The sequence below is a fragment of the Salvelinus alpinus genome, chromosome 1 (assembly GCF_045679555.1).
Source record: "Salvelinus alpinus chromosome 1, SLU_Salpinus.1, whole genome shotgun sequence".
Classification (NCBI taxonomy): domain Eukaryota; kingdom Metazoa; phylum Chordata; class Actinopteri; order Salmoniformes; family Salmonidae; genus Salvelinus; species Salvelinus alpinus.
Window position 1 is genome coordinate 81,828,344 of NC_092086.1, and position 17,160 is coordinate 81,845,503.

The 17,160-nt window shown below is 41.6% G+C and overlaps 1 protein-coding gene across 2 annotated transcripts in view; it reads left to right on the forward strand.

Annotated features, from left to right (window-relative positions):
• LOC139531859 (AP-2 complex subunit beta) overlaps positions 1-17,160 on the forward strand; it is a 66,954-nt gene that overhangs the window by 25,468 nt on the left and 24,326 nt on the right. The window contains exons 15-19 of one of the 2 annotated variants that reach the window (XM_071328778.1): positions 6,072-6,113; positions 6,654-6,800; positions 7,585-7,730; positions 10,478-10,607; positions 16,978-17,062. In XM_071328778.1, the coding sequence (XP_071184879.1) occupies positions 6,072-6,113; positions 6,654-6,800; positions 7,585-7,730; positions 10,478-10,607; positions 16,978-17,062 (550 nt within the window). The remainder of the gene's footprint in view (positions 1-6,071; positions 6,114-6,653; positions 6,801-7,584; positions 7,731-10,477; positions 10,608-16,977; positions 17,063-17,160) is intronic. The other variant, XM_071328784.1, reaches the window with a different exon arrangement.

A 17,160-nucleotide genomic window follows, 5' to 3' on the forward strand; every position in this document is an offset into this window, starting at 1 on the left:
GCATGGACTAATTGGGCGGTCATTAATACTACAGTGACTCCAATCCAAGTCAGAGAGTCCAATCGAGGACATCTTACCGTTGTGCTGCTACACCGAATGTTTAAACAGATCTGCTGAGTAATTACAGTGGGGAGTGAAAGCTACTTTCTTACCAATTATGACCAGGCATTCTGCAGGCCTACTTACTCTAAGCACATTCGACCAATTAATGGAATCGATATGGGTTTTAATGGAAGGCGAAGAGCTGTGAACTGAAACAGCCCTCAGTCGGTAGTTACAGTTTAGCACTGATAAATTCTAAGGGTACCCTGACCTTCTCGCAGTCTGGGTTCAAATACTACTGATATTGTGGCTCCTCCAGATTGAACACAGAGAGCAATGCTAGTTTTATTTGCTATATATTAGTAAAATAAAAATAAAAAGCAGGCCTAAGCTTAATGTTGGGCGATCAAGATTTAACGTTGTTATAGCCTTTGATGATAATTGAATATGACATTTGAGTGCAGTCTGTTTACAGTCTGCACTGAATTCTCCTCTGGCCTTGTTCCTCAAAATATACAATTTTTAAATCACCAGCAAGAGATTATGTGGAAATACTCCTCCAGAAATTGTATTGCAATGTAAAATTAGTAGTCTTTCATTTTGACTCGGTTTCATCACACCAATCTTGTTTCTCATGGTTTGAAATTCCTTTAAGTGCCTTTTGGCAAACTCCAAGCGGGCTGTCATGTGCCTTTTACTGAGGAGTGGCTTCCGTTTGGCCACTCTACCATAAAGGCCTGATTAGTTGTGTGTTGTAGAGATGGTTGTCTTGGAACGTTCTCACATCTTCACAGAGGAACTCTAGAGCTCTGTCCAGTGACCATCGGGTTCTTGATCACCTCGCTGACCAAGGCCCTTCTCCCCCGATTTGTTCAGTTTGGCCGGGCGGCCAGCTCTAGGAAGAGTCTTGGTAGTTCCAAACTTCTTCCATTTAAGAATGATGGAGGCCACTGTGTTCTTGGGGACCTTCAATGCTGCAGACATTTTTTGGTATCCTTCCCCAGATCTGTGCCTCGACACAATCCTGTCTCGGAGCTCTACGGACAATTCCTTAGACCTCATGCCTTGGTCTTTGCTCTGACATGCACTGTCAGCAGTAGGACCTTTATATAGACAGGTGTGTGCCTTTCCAAATCATGTCCATTCAATTCAATTTACCACAGGTGGACTCCAATCAAGTTGTAGAAACATCTCAACGATGATCAATGGAAACAGGATGCACCTGAGCTCAATTGAGTCTCATAGCGAAGGGTCTGAATACTTGTGTAAATAAGGTATTTCTGTTTTTTTTATTTTTAAAGCATTTGCAAACATAAAAAAACCTGTTTCCGCTTTGTCATTATGGGGTATTGTGTGTAGATTGATGAGGAAGCTACTTTTTAGTCTTTCATTTCGACTCTAATCGTTTCCTCTGTGTATTTACTACCCGGTTGTCATCCACCTTCAGAAACTGGGAGAGTGAGTAAGATTCCGATATTCTGAAGTAATTGGATTTAGGATCCCACTTTTGGGCACTTCTGGGGAATGGCAGGCTGCCCTCGTTGGGGAAGTAGAATGGTATCAGGGAACTGCCTAGGCTCCTGTTCACACCTGAACCCAGGAGGACTTTGTTAGTGAGAGACTCGAGAGTCATCATGGCTTTAGATATTTCTACTTGGACCCTTGAGAAGGGCTCTAAAGTGCGACCAGGAGTTTTATTTTGGGAGAAGATAATTGTTCTAATGAAAAGGCTTCTGATTGCCCTAGAGAAAAAGGTGAGTCAATAGCGTCATGGTTGCACCATTACTACAGCGAAAACGGCTTGCTTCTAGCGCAACCAAGTCAAAAGATCTGACCCATATTACCGGCGCAACATTTGTATCTTCCTATAGGGGATCACCGGACCGCATTTTACATTCATAAATCATGTCGTGGGCAGTTTTAAAACTGCTCAGTGGTGTAAAGTACTTAAGTAGTACTTTCAAGTACTTTTACTTAAGTCGTTTTTTGGGGTATCTGTACTTTATATTTTTTTACAACTTTTACTTATACTCCTCTACATTCCTAAACAAAATAATGTACTTTTTACTCCTTACATTTTCCCTGACACCCAAAAGTACTACTTACATTTTGAATGCTTAGCTGTCTAATTCACACACTTATCAAGAGAACATCCCCGGTCTTCCCTACTGCCTCTGATCTGGCAGACTCACTAAACACAAATGCTTCGTTTGTAATTGACGTCTGAGTGTTGAAGTGTGCCCCTGCCTATCCGTTAATTAAAAAAATCTAGAAAATTGTGCCATCTGGTTTGCTTAATATAAGGAATTTGAAATTATTTATACTTTTACTTTTGATACTTAAGTATATTTTAGTGATTACATTTACTTTTGATACTTAAGTACATTTAAAACCAAATACTTTGGACTTTTACTCAAGTAGTATTTTACTGAGTGACTTTTACTTGAGTCATTTTCTCTTAAGGTATCTTTACTTTACTCAAGTATGACAATTGGGTACTCTTTCCACCACAGAAACTGCTTGCGCGTCATTAACCATTTGTTTACATTTGTTCGGTCATGTTACCTCATTGGCTAGCTAGCTAACTTTACCAGTACAGTATATCCAAACCTTTGAGGGCAAATAAAGAAAGTAAAAGCTTCTTCGGGAGATCAATGATCATAGCATAGCAATGAATTAATGACAGCTCGCTTGCACGTCATCATCATAAACTTCACATTTTTAAAGAGATGGTGTACAATTTTCAGTGTAATGCACCAGATAACTAGCCTGTTCATCCTCATGTCATTCCGTATTACAGCTTTCTGGGCCACTGTAAAAGGAGCTCAGCCAGTTGATTTAACATATAAGCCACTTCACAGGACATTGCCTTTGTCCACTGTCTTAACAGTGTAAACTTCTCAATTCACACCATCCAAGCAAGGGTTGGGATTATGCCAGGTAAAGCACCCTGCCTTTTAAGTCTACTTGCCCAATGCCCATAGAAATAGAATCGCATAGAACTAGAATCAATGTTCCATACCTTGGAACATGCTCCCAGACACCCTGCAGAGAGACAGTGTTGCTAGAGGTTTGAGGCTGCATCGCCAGACCAGATAGACAATGACCTGCTGTCATCAGAAGGGCAAAATCTGGGAATGATTAATGCAATAGAAAGGGCTGAGTCAGCGCCCCAAAACTGAATATTAAAGCTGACCTTCTAGATGAGGAGGCCGAGCCAAGTTAACCTGACAAGCTGTCAGGCTAGCTCCGTGTGCTAGCCATTTTTCAATGCAAATAGACTGGGTTCTTCTCTTAAACCTGCCAATAGCAGACCCCTCTAAAACTGAATGACATATTGGGTCAGGCTTTTCATGGAAGACTCTCATTCACTCATCTATATGGATGGAATTTTGAACACCCGCTGAAATTGCAAAGGACTCTACGTCTGTCTCCCAATAGAAATATTATGTGACCGTTAACTGCCCCATTAAGATTTTATTATTGAAGAGCCTGAAACTTCCCTCTCCAGCAGTATGTAAATGAGCTGTCCTGTTTATATTCTGTATGCATTCCTAAATGGCCCTTGTATCGTCAGTATAAAACTTGGCAGTATTTCCAGACACTTCCTTCACACTTTAAGACTTCTCCAACTTTGTGACTTGCATCTCTTGCCGCTGGTCAAAAGCTGGTACTTCAACCCTGTGTAAGTATCAAGAATATTCATATGCTAGAAGAAGAAATAATTCAGTGTGAGGGTGAAGTGAGAAAATATTGACTAGTCTGCCAGTTCCCCTTCGCATGTGAGGAAGTAAGGGTTAATTCGGCATAGTTGACAGACTCCCAGCGGTCTCTTAACATAACACTGTGAAAAGGCCACAGCATTCAGCCATTTTGTTCTGAGTGATTCACCTTCAAAATACACCACTTCGTCAAGGGAGGGCTGAATACAATGCACTTTTGTGCAAGCTCGCAAAACTAGGTATATCTTGTGGTAAACACTATCAAACAGTTCTATCAAAGTTTGTCAAACCTAAGCATTATCGATCTGTGGTACACGAGTGGCACAGCGGTCTAAGGCACTGCTTCTGCAAGAGGCGTCACTACAGTCCCTTGTTCGAATCCAGGCTGAATCGCATCCGGCCGTGATTGGGAGTCCCAAAGGGCGGCGCACAATTGGCCCGGGGTTGTCCGGGTTTGGCCGTGGGAGGCCGTCATTGTAAATAAGAATTTCTTCTTAAATTACTTGCCTAGTTTTAAATAAAGGTAAAAGAAAAAAAGAAATGTTGGGTTCTAACATTAAAAGACAGCTAATTGATTACACTTCATTACAATGATGGATATACAGTGCCTTCAGAAAGTATTCAAACCTCTTGACTCTTTCCACATTTTGTTGTTTTAGATTGTGAATAAAAAATGTATTAAATTTATATATATTTTTTGTCACCGTCCTACACACAATAGCCCATAATGTCAGTTGTATTATGTTTTACATTTTTTATTACAAATTAATTTCAAATGAAAGGCTGAAATGTCTTGAGTCAGTAAGTATTCAACCCCTTTGTTATGACAAGCCTAAATAAGTTCAGGAGTAAAAATGTGTTTAACAAGTCACATAATAAGTTGCATGGACTCTGTGTACAATAATAGCGTATAATAATGTAACATTATTTTTGAATGAGTACCTTATCTCTCTACCCTGTGCGATACATTCACCTTTCAGCAGGACAATAACCTAAAACACAAGGCCAAATATACACTGGAGTTGCATACCAAGACGACATTGACAGTTTCTGAGGGGCCTAGTTACAGTTTTGACTTAAATCGGCTTGAAAATCTATGGCAAGATTTGAAAATGACTCTCTCGTAATGATCAACAACCAACTTGACAGAACTTGAAGAATTTAAAAAAGAATAATTGGCAAATATTGTACAATCCAAGTGTGCAAAGCTCTTATAGACTTACCCAGAAAGACTCACAGCTGTAATCGCTGCCAAAGATGTATTTACTCAGGGGTGTGAATACTTACGTAAATTAGATATCTGTTTTAAATTTTCAATAGATTAGCAAAAAATTCTAAAAACATGTTTTCACTTTGTTATTGTGTGTAGATGGTTGAGAGAAAAAAAATGTAATTCATTTTGAATTCAGGCAGTAACACAATGTGGAATAAGGGTATGAATACTTTCTGAAGGCACTGTATGTTTGAAAGTAAAATAATTTCATACATTTATATTCCCCAAGGTCAAATATCCTCAAGATGTCTTGAACATTGCTTCTAACGTTGCTTGCGCCAATGCTTTTCTATCTGCCTTTTAACAGCCAAATACGAGCATGTGATTTGTGCCTTGCTGGGTCTTTGGCTATAAAATAGTTTTATGTTATTCCAGTCTCATTAAGTGGCTGTCAAAGTGACTTTTCACTTCTCACAGTCACAATGCATTTAACTAAGAGTGCCAGGTCTCAAAGGAAGTTTTGTCCTGAATATCACAATGGTTATCGTTACATACATAATTAAATTTTGTCATCCAGCCTCTGAGATGGATATTTTGCATCTCAAATACAAAATGCTTTTAGAGATTCTAATGAGGATGCGTCTTTGAATCTTTTGTGTAGACCTAGACTTGATTTCTGTAATTACTTTATCCCCTTCCCCTTACACCCCTGTAAAAATTCAACTGGAGAGATGAAAGGAGCCCAATACATTTAAAGCTATTATACTATAATTTTTTGTGAATTCTCAAATACGTGTATCGAATGAATTTCGCAATGAGCTATTCTTCCATCTCAATGTTCATGTTTTGGCAAGGTTTTCTGGTCTCCTGACTGACTGACGCTTCTTCCTGGTAACCATTTCACTGTGTCAAATTGACTATCTTCATAATAACCTTTGCCATTTTCTAGGCGGTATATGGGTTATATTGCTTTTGGGGGGGTTGGGGATGGGTTGCTATTGCTAAGTACCTCTATCTCTCTAACTCTCTCTCTCTGTCTATCTGTTGTTTGGATGCGGGTGCTGGATATGGGTCCTCTCTTCTCTCACCTGTAGTTGGGGGGAGACCTGGGAGGAGGTGTTGGGGGAAGTCCAGCAGTAAGTGAGCCCTTCCGTTTCTCCATCTGCATGCTGCATGCTCTTAGAGGTTCTAGCTGGGGTCAAAACTTCACTGCCACACAGTTCAAAGCTGGACAAACATTTTTTTCCCTGCACACTCACGCCTCACCTTTTGACCTTGCTTGCCACTGATGGGGTGGGGGAAATCATGTATTCCAGTGGAGGATTGCTCAAATTGCGAAATCATAGGCCGAAATTCTGACTGAAGATATACAAACTAGTTTCGACCTCTGCAAATCAGAGCATTGGAGAATGTATTTCTCGTGTCAGGATTTCAGCTTTAGTGAATGTACGAAATCACATTTGTCGATCATGACATTGTCTTTAAAAATAAATAATTAGATGGTGCCACCATTTGTTATTTGAAACCCACTCTGAGCACTTGACAACAAAAATTAGTTTGGAACCTGTCTCTTCATCGAAGGTTGCTAGAGAACCGTCGATGAGGTACATTCTGGATTCATAGTTGTGCTGATGTCCTGTATGTTTTTTTTGTGTGTGCATGTGTGTGTGACTCAGGTGGGACAGAACTTTATCCCCTCCTCAGTTCCCAACACATTCGCCCCATCGCCCACTCCTGCAGTGCTCAGCAGTGGCCTCAACGACCTGTTTGAGCTCTCCACAGGCATGGCCATCACCACAGGAGGCTATGTCACCCCAAAGTCTGTGAGTACCCACAGCTCGATGCTTATGTTGATGTTCAATGCTAATGCTATCCAGAGCTTAATGTTAGCACTATGTTGGGATAAAGTAGATTTTCATTGCTGAGCTAGCACACCAGCAAGGGCAGAGAATAAAGCTCAGATAAAGCTGATCAGAATGCTAACTCATTTGGACCTAGCAAGCTGAGAAATGTATGCAGAAAGGGGAAAGGGGGATACCTAGTCAGTTGTACGACTGAATGCCTTCAACTGAAATGTGTCTTCCACATTTAACCCAACCCCTCTGAATCAGAACCTTGAGCCCTGCCTCAAAGTCACTCTTCATGTAGGACAGTGCATAAATATAGTTATGACGTTGTTTGGCAGGGGCGGAAGGAGGGGTGTGTTAAGTCCATGTTGGCATCAACAGGCTCCACCCTAGATTCCTGTTCAAAATGGTTAATTTAGATATATCATACAGTTGAGTCATGCAGAAGAGGCTCACAAAGTCCTCGCTGTGTTATGTGTGCTGTTGATTGGTACGTGTTGCTATGTAGCAGCAGGACATAGCATCCTGTCCAAGGTATCCACTTAATTTACAGGTTCCATTCTCCATCTCCCTTTGTGTCTGACTCAATACAATGAGTGGGCTACACAGCACAGACACGTAGTTCAGCACTTGTTGTGCAAATCCTGTATGACTCGGGTTGCCATTTTCAAATTACCTGTGTGCTCTCTCTGCTCCCAGGTATTGGTGAAGCAGTTTGCATGTTCATATTTCTTTATTTCCTGTCTATCTCTTCCCCCAGATATGGCTGCCTGCAGTGAAAGCTAAAGGGCTAGAGATCTCAGGCACATTCTCCCGCCGACAGGGCCAAATGTATATGGACATGACCTTCACCAACAAGGCCCTGCAGCACATGACCGACTTTGCTATCCAGTTCAACAAGAACAGGTGAGAGAGGGTGCGACTGGTATCAAATCCTATATGCCATCTCTTGCTATTGTGCCCTTAGTCACAGTGCGGTCTGGAGTCATTCAAACTCGTTTTTCAACCACTCCACAAATGTCTTGTTAACAAACTACAGTTTTGGCAAGTCGGTTAGGACATCTACTTTGTGCATGACACAAGTCATTTTTCCAACAATTGTTTACAGACAGATTATTTCACTTATAATTCACTGTATCACAATTCCAGTGGGTCAGAAGTTTACATACACTAAATTGACTGTGCCTTTAAACAGCTTGGAAAATTCCAGAAATGATGTCATAGATTTAGAAGCTTCTGATAGGCTAATTGACATCATTGGAGTCAATTGGAGGTGTACCTGTGCCTACCTTCAAACTTTGCTTGACATCATGGGAAAATCAAAAGAAATCAGCCAAGACCTCAAAAAAAAGGTACCACGTTCATCTGTACAAACAATACTGCGCAAGTACAAACACCATGGGACCATGCAGCCGTCATACCGCTCAGGAATGAGACGCGTTCTGTCTCCTAGAGATGAGCATACTTTGGTGCGTAAAGTGCAAATCAATCCCAGAACAACAGCAAAGGACATTGTGAAGATGCTGGAGGAAACAGGTACAAAGGTATCTATATCCACAGTAAAACGAGTCCTATATCGACATAACCTGAAAGGCCGCTCAGCAAGGAAGAAGCCACTGCTCCAAAACCGCCATAAAAAAGCCAGACTACAGTTTGCAACTGCACATGAGGACAAAGATCGCACTTTTTGGAGAAATATCCTCTGGTCTGATGAAACAAAAATAGAACTGTTTGGCCATAATGACGATCGTTATGTTTGGAGGATAAAGGGGGAGGCTTTTAAGCCGAAGAACACCATCCCAACCGTGAAGCACGGGAGTGGCAGCATCATGTTGTGGGGGTGCTTTGCTGCAGAAGGGACTCGTGCATTTCACAAAATAGATTGCTCTTTGAGGAAGGAAAATTATGTGGATATATTGAAGCAACATCTCAAGACATCAGTCAGGAAGTTAAAGCTTGGTCGCAAATGGGTCTTCCAAATGGACAATGACCCCAAGCATACTTCCAAAGTTGTGGCAAAATGGCTTAAGGACTACAAAGTCAAGGTATTGGAGTGGCCATTACAAAGCCCTGACATCAATCCCATAGAAAATGTGTGGGCAGAACTGAAAAAGCGTGTGCGAGAGCAAGGAGGCCTACAAAGCTGACTCAGTTACACCAGCTCTGTCTGGAGGAATGGGCCAAAATTCACCCAGCTTATTGTGGGAAGCTTGTGGAAGGCTACCCGAACCGTTTGACCGACGTTAAACAATTTAAAGGCAATGCTACCAAATACTAATTGAGTGTATGCAAACCTCTGACCCACTGGGAATGTGATGAAAGAAATGAAAGCTCTCTCTACTATTATTCTGACATTTCACATTCTTAAAATAAAGTGGTGACCCTAACTGACCTAAAACAGGGAATTCTTACTAGGATTAAATGTCAGGAATTGTGAAAACCTGAGTTTAAATGTATTTGGCTAGGTGTATGTAAACTTCCCACTTCAGCTATTTCAGCCACAACCATTGTTGACAAGGCCATGCAATCTCCATAGACAAACGTTGGCAGTAGAATGGCCTTTCTGAAGAGCTCAAACTTTCAATGTGGCACCGTCATAGAATGCTACCATTCCAACAAGTCAGTTCGTCAAATTTCTGCCCTGCTAGCGCTGCTCCGGTCAAGTGTAAGTGCTGTTATTGTGAAATCGAAAACTGAAAGTGGTAGGCCACACAAGCTCACAGAATGGGACCGCTGAAGCACTTAGCACGTTGTAAATCGTCTGTCCTCTGTTGCAACACTCACTACCGAGTTCCAAACTTCCTCTGGAAGCAACATCAGCACAAGGAACTGTTCGTCGGGAGCAAGATGAAATGGGTTTCCATGGCCGAGCAGCCATGGATCACAATGCAAAGCGTCGGCTGGAGTTGTGTAAAGCTCGCCGCCTTTGGACTCTAGAGCAGTGGAAACGCGTTCTCTGGAGTGATGAATCACGCTTCACCATCTGGCAGTCCCACGGATGAATCTGGGTTTGGCTGATGCAAGGAGAACGCTACCTGCCCCAATGCATAGTGCCAACTGTAAAGTTTGGTGGAGGAGGAATAATGGTCTGGGGCTGTTTTTCATGGTTCGTGCTAGGCCCCTTAGTTCCAGTGAAGGGAAATCTTAATTCTACAGCATACAATGACATTCTAGACCATTCTGTGCTTCCAACTTTGTGGCAACCATTTGGGGAAGGCCCTTTCCTGTTTCAACATGACAATACTCCTGTTCACAAAGTGAGGTCCATACAGAAATGGTTTGTTAAGATCGGTATGGAGGAACTTGACTGGCCTGCACAGTGCCCTGACCTCAACCCCATCGAACACCTTTGGGAAGAATCTTAACGCCGACTGCAGGCCTAATCGCCCAACATCAGTGCCGACCTCACTAATGCTTTTGTGGCTGAATGGAAGCAAGACCTTGCAGCAATATTCTAGCATCTAGTGGAAAGCAATCCCAGAAGAATGGAGGCTGTTATAGCAGCAAACTCCATATACCAACTCCATATTAATGCCCATGATTTTTGAATGAGATGTTCGACCAGCAGGTGTCCATACTTTTTCTCATGTAGTGTATTTAGCTCCAGTCACCTGAAGCACTTAAGACCCTGTTATGCAATTTATGTTGTCTAGTTTCGGAGTGATCCCCACCACCCCTCTGCCCATCCACACTCCACTGATGCCCAGCCAGAGTATCGAAGTTTCCCTGCCTCTCAACACCATTGGGCCAGTCATGAAGATGGACCCACTGAACAACCTACAGGTAAACTCCTACATGTATTTTCTGGTTACGTAATGCATGCTAGGCAAGAGCAGCCTACCTGGTCTACAAAAGATATCATGATTATTATTTTTCTGCCATTTTAATCCTTGAGCGCGCCGCCAAAGCGTTTTTTCGGATTACATTTACATTTATTTCAGAAAGTAGTCATTCCCCTTGACTTATTCCACATTTTGTTGTGTTACAGCCTGAATTCAAAATGGATGACATTTTTTTTCCACCCATCTACACACAATACACGATTTTTTAGCAAATGTATTTATATAAGGATTTACACCCGAGTCAATACTTTGTAGAAGTACCCTTGGCAGCGATACCAGCTGTGAGTCTTTCTGTGTAAGTCTCTAAGAGATTTCCACACCTGGATTGTGCAACATTTGCCCATTATTCTTTTCAAAATGATTTAAGCTCTGTCAAGTTGGTTGTTGATAATTGCTAGACAACCATTTTCAAGTCTTTCCATATATTTTCAAGTAGATTAAAGTTAAAACTGTAACTCTGCCACTCAGGAACATTCACTGTTTTCTTTGTAAGCAACTCCAGAGTTTTAGGTTATTGTCCTGTTGAAAGGTGAATTCATCTCCCAGTGTCTGGTGGAAAGCAGACTGAACCAAATTTTCCTCTAGGATTTTGCCTGTGCTTAGCTTTATTCGGTACATTTTTTTAATCCTGAAAAACTCCCCAGTCCTTAACGATTACAAGCATACCCAAAACATGATGCAGCCACCACTAAGCTTGAAAATATGGAGAGTGGTACTCCATAATGTGTTGTTGGATTTGACCAAACATAACACTTTGTACTCAGGACAAAAAGTGAATTGCTTTGCCACATTTTCTTGCAGTATTATATTAGTGCCTTGTTGCAAGCAGGATGTTTTGGAATATTTTTTCTGTACAGGCTTCCTTCTTTTCACTCTGTCAATTAGGTTAGTATTATGGAGTTGATCCATCCTCAGTTTTCTCCTATCACAGACTCTAACTGTTTTAAAGTCACCATTGGCCTCAAGGTAAAATCCCTGAGCGGTTTTTACCTCTCCTGCAACTGAGTTAGCAAGGACACCTGTATCTTTGTAGTGACTGGGTGTATTGAACAATATCCTAAGTGTAATTAATATCTTCACCATGTGAAATACTTTCTTAATACTTTCTTAAAACTGCATTGTTGGTTAAGGGCTTGTAAGTAAGCATTTCACGGTAAGGTGTTGTATTCGGCGCATGTGGTCGCATGTGGTCCCGTGTGGCTCAGTTGGTAGAGCATGGCGCTTGCAACGCCAGGGTTGTGGGTTCATTCCCCACGGGGGGACCAGGATGAATATGTATGAACTTTCCAATTTGTAAGTCGCTCTGGATAAGAGCGTCTGCTAAATGACTTAAATGTAAGGGGGGGGATGTAAGTAAAGAAATAAAACAACAGTAAAAAGACATTTGAAACAGTAGCAAGGCTATATACAGACACCGGTTAGTCAGGCTTATTGAGGTAGTATGTACATGTAGGTATGGTTAAAGTGACTATGCATGTATGAAAAGAGGCGTTGGCGGGTGGTGGGACACAATGCAGATAGCCCGGTTAGCCAATGTGCGGGAGCACTGGTTGGTCAGACCAATTGAGGTAGTATGTACATGAATGTATAGTTAAAGTGACTATGCATATATGATAAACAGAGAGTAGCAGCGTAAAAGAGGGGTTGGGGGGTGGCACATAATGCAAATAGTCCGGGTAACCATTTGGTTACCTGTTCAGGAGTCTTATGGCTTGGGGGTAAAAACTGTTGAGAAGCCTTTTTGTCCTAGATTTGGCACTCCGGTACCGCTTGCCATGCGGTAGTAGAGAGAACAGTCTATGACTGGGGCGGCTGGGATCTTTGACAATTTTTAGGGCCTTCCTCTGACACCGCCTGGTGTAGAGGCATCCGGCTCTCGTCCTCTGTACCTGCGTCGCTTCCTTTTGCGAATAACTGGGATGTCGGCCCTGCCGGGTATTTGGAGAATATCATGCGAGTCTTGCTTGTTGTTGAAAAAATCTTTGTCTAATCCGAGGTGAGTGATCGCTGTCCTGATATCCAGAAGCTCTTTTCTGCCGTAAGATACAGTTGCAGAAACATTATGTACAAAATAAGTTACAAATAACGCGAAAAAACCCCACATAATAGCACAATTGGTTGGGCGTCCGTAAAACTGCTGCCATTTCTTCCGGCACCTTCCGGGCTCGATTTCCCGATAACGATGGAACTTAGGCTTATGAATGTTTTTAACAATGCATCTTTCCTACCACGTTACTAACGAAGGTTCTGGGAAACACCTTGGCTACTAAAGATAGATTGTAAAAAGGTTCTAACGATGATCTTAACGCTACGAAGGTTCTGGGAAATGAGGCCCATGATCTTTGGTCTTTCTCTTGTATTTTAATGTTCCTGTTGACGCAGTAATCAAAGCCTGTCAGGTTAAGCACCCTACTTTTTGCCTGAAGCTTGTTTAAAGAAGAAACTCCAGCAATGCCAGTGTGCCTGAGTTTCTTTTTCAAATATACTGTACCAGTCAAAAGTTTGGACACACCTACTCATTCAAGGGTTTTTCTTTATTTTACTATTTTCTACATTGTAGAATCGTAGTGAAGACATCAAACTATGAAACCACACACATGGAATCATGCAGTAACCAAAAAAGTGTTAAACAAATCAAAATATATTTTACATTTGAGATTCTTCAAAGTAGCCACCCTTTGCCTTGATGGCAGGTTTGGATACTCTTGGCATTCTCTCAACCAGCTTCATGAGGTAGTCAACTGGAATACATGTCATTTAACAGGTGTGTCTTGTTAAAAGTTAATTTGTGGAATTTCTTTCCTTTATGAGTTTGATCAGTTGTATTGTGATAAGGTAGGGGTGGTATACAGAATATATCCCTATTTGGTAAAGGACCAAGTCCATATTATGGCAAGAACCGCTCAAATAAGCAAAGGGAAATGCAGTTCATCATTACTTTAAGTCATGAAGGTCAGTCAATTCGGAAAATTTCAAGAACTTTGAAAGTTTCTTCAAGTGCAGTCGCAAAAACCATCAATCGTTATGATGAAACTGGCTCTCTTGAGGACCGCGAGAGGAAAGGAAGACCCAGAGTTACTTCATTAGAGTTACCAGCCTCAGAAATTGCTGCCCAAATAAATGCTTCACAGAGTTCAAGTAACAGACACATCTCAACATCAACTGTTCTGAGGAGACTGCGTGATTCAGGCCTTCATGGTCGAATTGCTGCAAATAAACCACTACTAAAGGACACCAATAAAAATAAGAGACTTGGTTGGGCTAAGAAACACGAGCAATGGACATTAGTCCGGTGGAAATCTGTCATTTGGTCTGATGAGTCCAAATTTTAGATATTTGGTTCCAACCACCGTGTCTTTGTAAGACGCAGAGTAGGTGAACAGATGATCTCCACATGTGTGGTTCCCAACGTGAAGAATGGAGGAGGCGTGATTGTGTGGGTCTGCTTTTTTGGTGACACTGTCTGTGATTTATTTAGAATTCAAGGCACACTTAACCAGCATAGCTACCACAGCATTCTGCAGCGATACGCCATCCCATCTGGTTTGCGCTTAGTGGGACTATCATTTGTCTTTCAACAGGACAATGAACCAACACACCTCCAGGCTGTGTAAGAGCTATTTGACCAAGAAAGAGAGTGATGGTGTGCTGCATCAAATGACCTGGCCTCCACAATCACCCGAAGTCAACCCAATTGAGATGGTTTGGGATGAGTTGGACCGCAGAGTGAAGGAAAAGCAGCCAACAAGTGTTCAGCATATATGGGAACTCCGTCAAGACTGTTGGAAAAGCATTCCAGGTAAAGCTGGTTGAGAGAATGCCAAGAGTGTGCAACGCTGTCAAGGCAAATGGTGTCTACTTTGAAGAATCTAGAATCTAAAATGTAAAATATATTTTGTTTTGTTTATCACTTTTTTGGTTACTACATGATTCCATATGTGTATTTTTATTTATAGTTTTGATGTTTTCACTATTCTACAATGTAGAAAATAGTAAAAATAAAGAAAGTCTTGAATGAGTGGTACTGTAGTTTTTTCCCTCCTGGAACAACGTACGGTGTGCAAACTCCTCTTTCAAGCCTGAGACCTATTACAATGGAAAACAAAAAAACAAGCTATATGCATTTTATAATAGAAATTAATTTCAAACTTCAAGATATCCTCAATGTATGGCACTTGTTTATATGCTTTTGAGCCTGTCTTTTTTACAGCCTCGTTGAAGCGTATGTAAAACTAGGTATTAGGTCCCCAGAGAAAGCATGATTCTAAATGCTGTTTATCAAACTATAATCTACAGAATTGGGTGCTTCTGTCTTGCGTCAAACTCTCATTTCATAAGCTCACATTTTTATGGAGGTAAGGCAATTCACTGGAATAGCTTTCTGTAAATCCATTCTCAGAAATTGAATACATAGCCCTTTTTTAAAGCTCTGTATATTCTTTGGTAATATGCATAAGAGCACGTAGGCCTATATAATGGCAATATATAACAGCTACTCAGCTATCCTGGAAAGCAGCCCATCCATCAGCAGACTTTATTAGTTCCAGTCATCTCATTTTCACTGTTCAGTGGCTGAGAGAGATGCACTGGAAACCATTCAGCCAAAATAACACTACTTTACAGGGCTCTCCAGCTGAGACAGCTACTTTCTTTGTGCCTATATCCTAGGCTAGCCTCCATCCTATAATGATTCCTCCTTTTCTGTTCTTGCCTTCCCGGCATGGGTATTGTGTGTGTGTGTGCGCGGGAAAATATCTGTCTCTGAAGGCCCGGTGGTAAGCAGACCACCGTTAGAGTGTTTGAGCTCACCACACCACAGCTGTTCATCTGGGTTGGAGCCACTCACTGCTCAAATGAACACTGCTCATATAGTATCTACTTACTCATAAATGCAGAATGACATTCAATAGTGAATATTCAACCTCTTGTGTCCTTTTTTTCAGAAGACTTGCTCATGGGGCTCCCGAGTGGCGCAGCATCTCAGTGCTAGAGGCGTCACTACAGACCCTGATTCGCTTCCAGGCTGTATCACAACCGGCCGTGATTGGGAGTCCCATAAAGGCGGTGCACAATTGGCACAGCGTCGTTAGGGTTTGGCCGGTAGGCCGTCATTGAAAATAAGAATTTGTTCTTAACTGACTTGCCTAGTTAAATAAAAAACACATTGACACATTTTGTCAATCACATTTGTCCTTAGGCCATTCTATAAGAAAACAGCAGATTGAGTAATTGATAATAATGACTATAAATATCTACCAATCCCACCATTCAGCAGCTTCTATTCCTAGCTGCCGGAAGGGACACTACTGACCCTGATTCACCTCAGTGTTCATTCTAATAATTACCTCAGATACCCTAAGTTGTAATGAAGACTTCTAAGTACTAACAAAGATAATAGTTATTGGCAGCTTTGGTACTTAATCACTACATAGCCTAGGGATATTTACCATGTGATTCCGACACCTCTCCCACACTCCCCATTGTGATGCGTCTTGTGTTTTGATATACTCTATTAGTATGTCTATGACTCCGATCATGTGACACTAAACAAATCAAAAGGCCTCTGTAATGAGCTTGGGTGTTTTATCATGGGGATTTTTTGAAGTCCAGACAGGACGTCAGTTTGGTTCAGATGTGTAGGTGGAGAAGATTGTCCTTTTGTGGATTAATTGATTTTCTGACGGAGCACTAATTCCATGTTGTGTCACGATGCGAGTTGCGTTGTGAGCTAATGGGGGAAAGTTTTTTCACGGAATCGACAACTCCGTCATACTAGATGAGGTTTGTGTGTTTTGTATTTATGTCTCTCTCTCTGTGTGTGTGTCCTCGGTGCTTAGCATTGCGCAACTTTCACACAGTGTTCCTGTCAAGTACATCTGATAATGTCTATTCGTGAACAGAATAAGGACAGGACTGCCTGCCGGAGGGTCACTCCATGAAGCCAGAAATATTAATCAAGTTCAGAGAGAGCTCAGAGTGCCCTTGAGGGCTGTATACTGCATTAGTTGCAGAGTCCAACAGACCACACACTCAGCTTTAAGCCCTCGCCACCCACATTCACAAATAGACACCTCTCCAGTCTCACTTCTTTCTAGCCATGACAGACTCTGCATGGACATTTCAGGAGTACTTTTTCTTATTTAGAGCAATTCTATATTTACAGTTGTCTGCCTCATCTTTCTCATGCTCCTAAGTGCTCAGAAGTGTTTGAGGACTTATTGGAATTCTATATGTCCAAATCAGCCACCTCTAGTGCATGGCACTGACTGATGTCATATTAACGTTGTGTTGACGTTGTCTTTTGTCCACAGGTGGCTGTGAAGAACAACATTGATGTTTTCTACTTCAGCGGGCTTATCCCACTCAACATTTTCTTTGTGGAGGACGGTAAAATGGGTACGTGTGTCTGGAAGCAACACTCTCAAACACTCAATATTCAGCTCGTTACCATAGCAGTAGAGTCATTATCACCAAAGAGTTTGAAGAGTTTATTT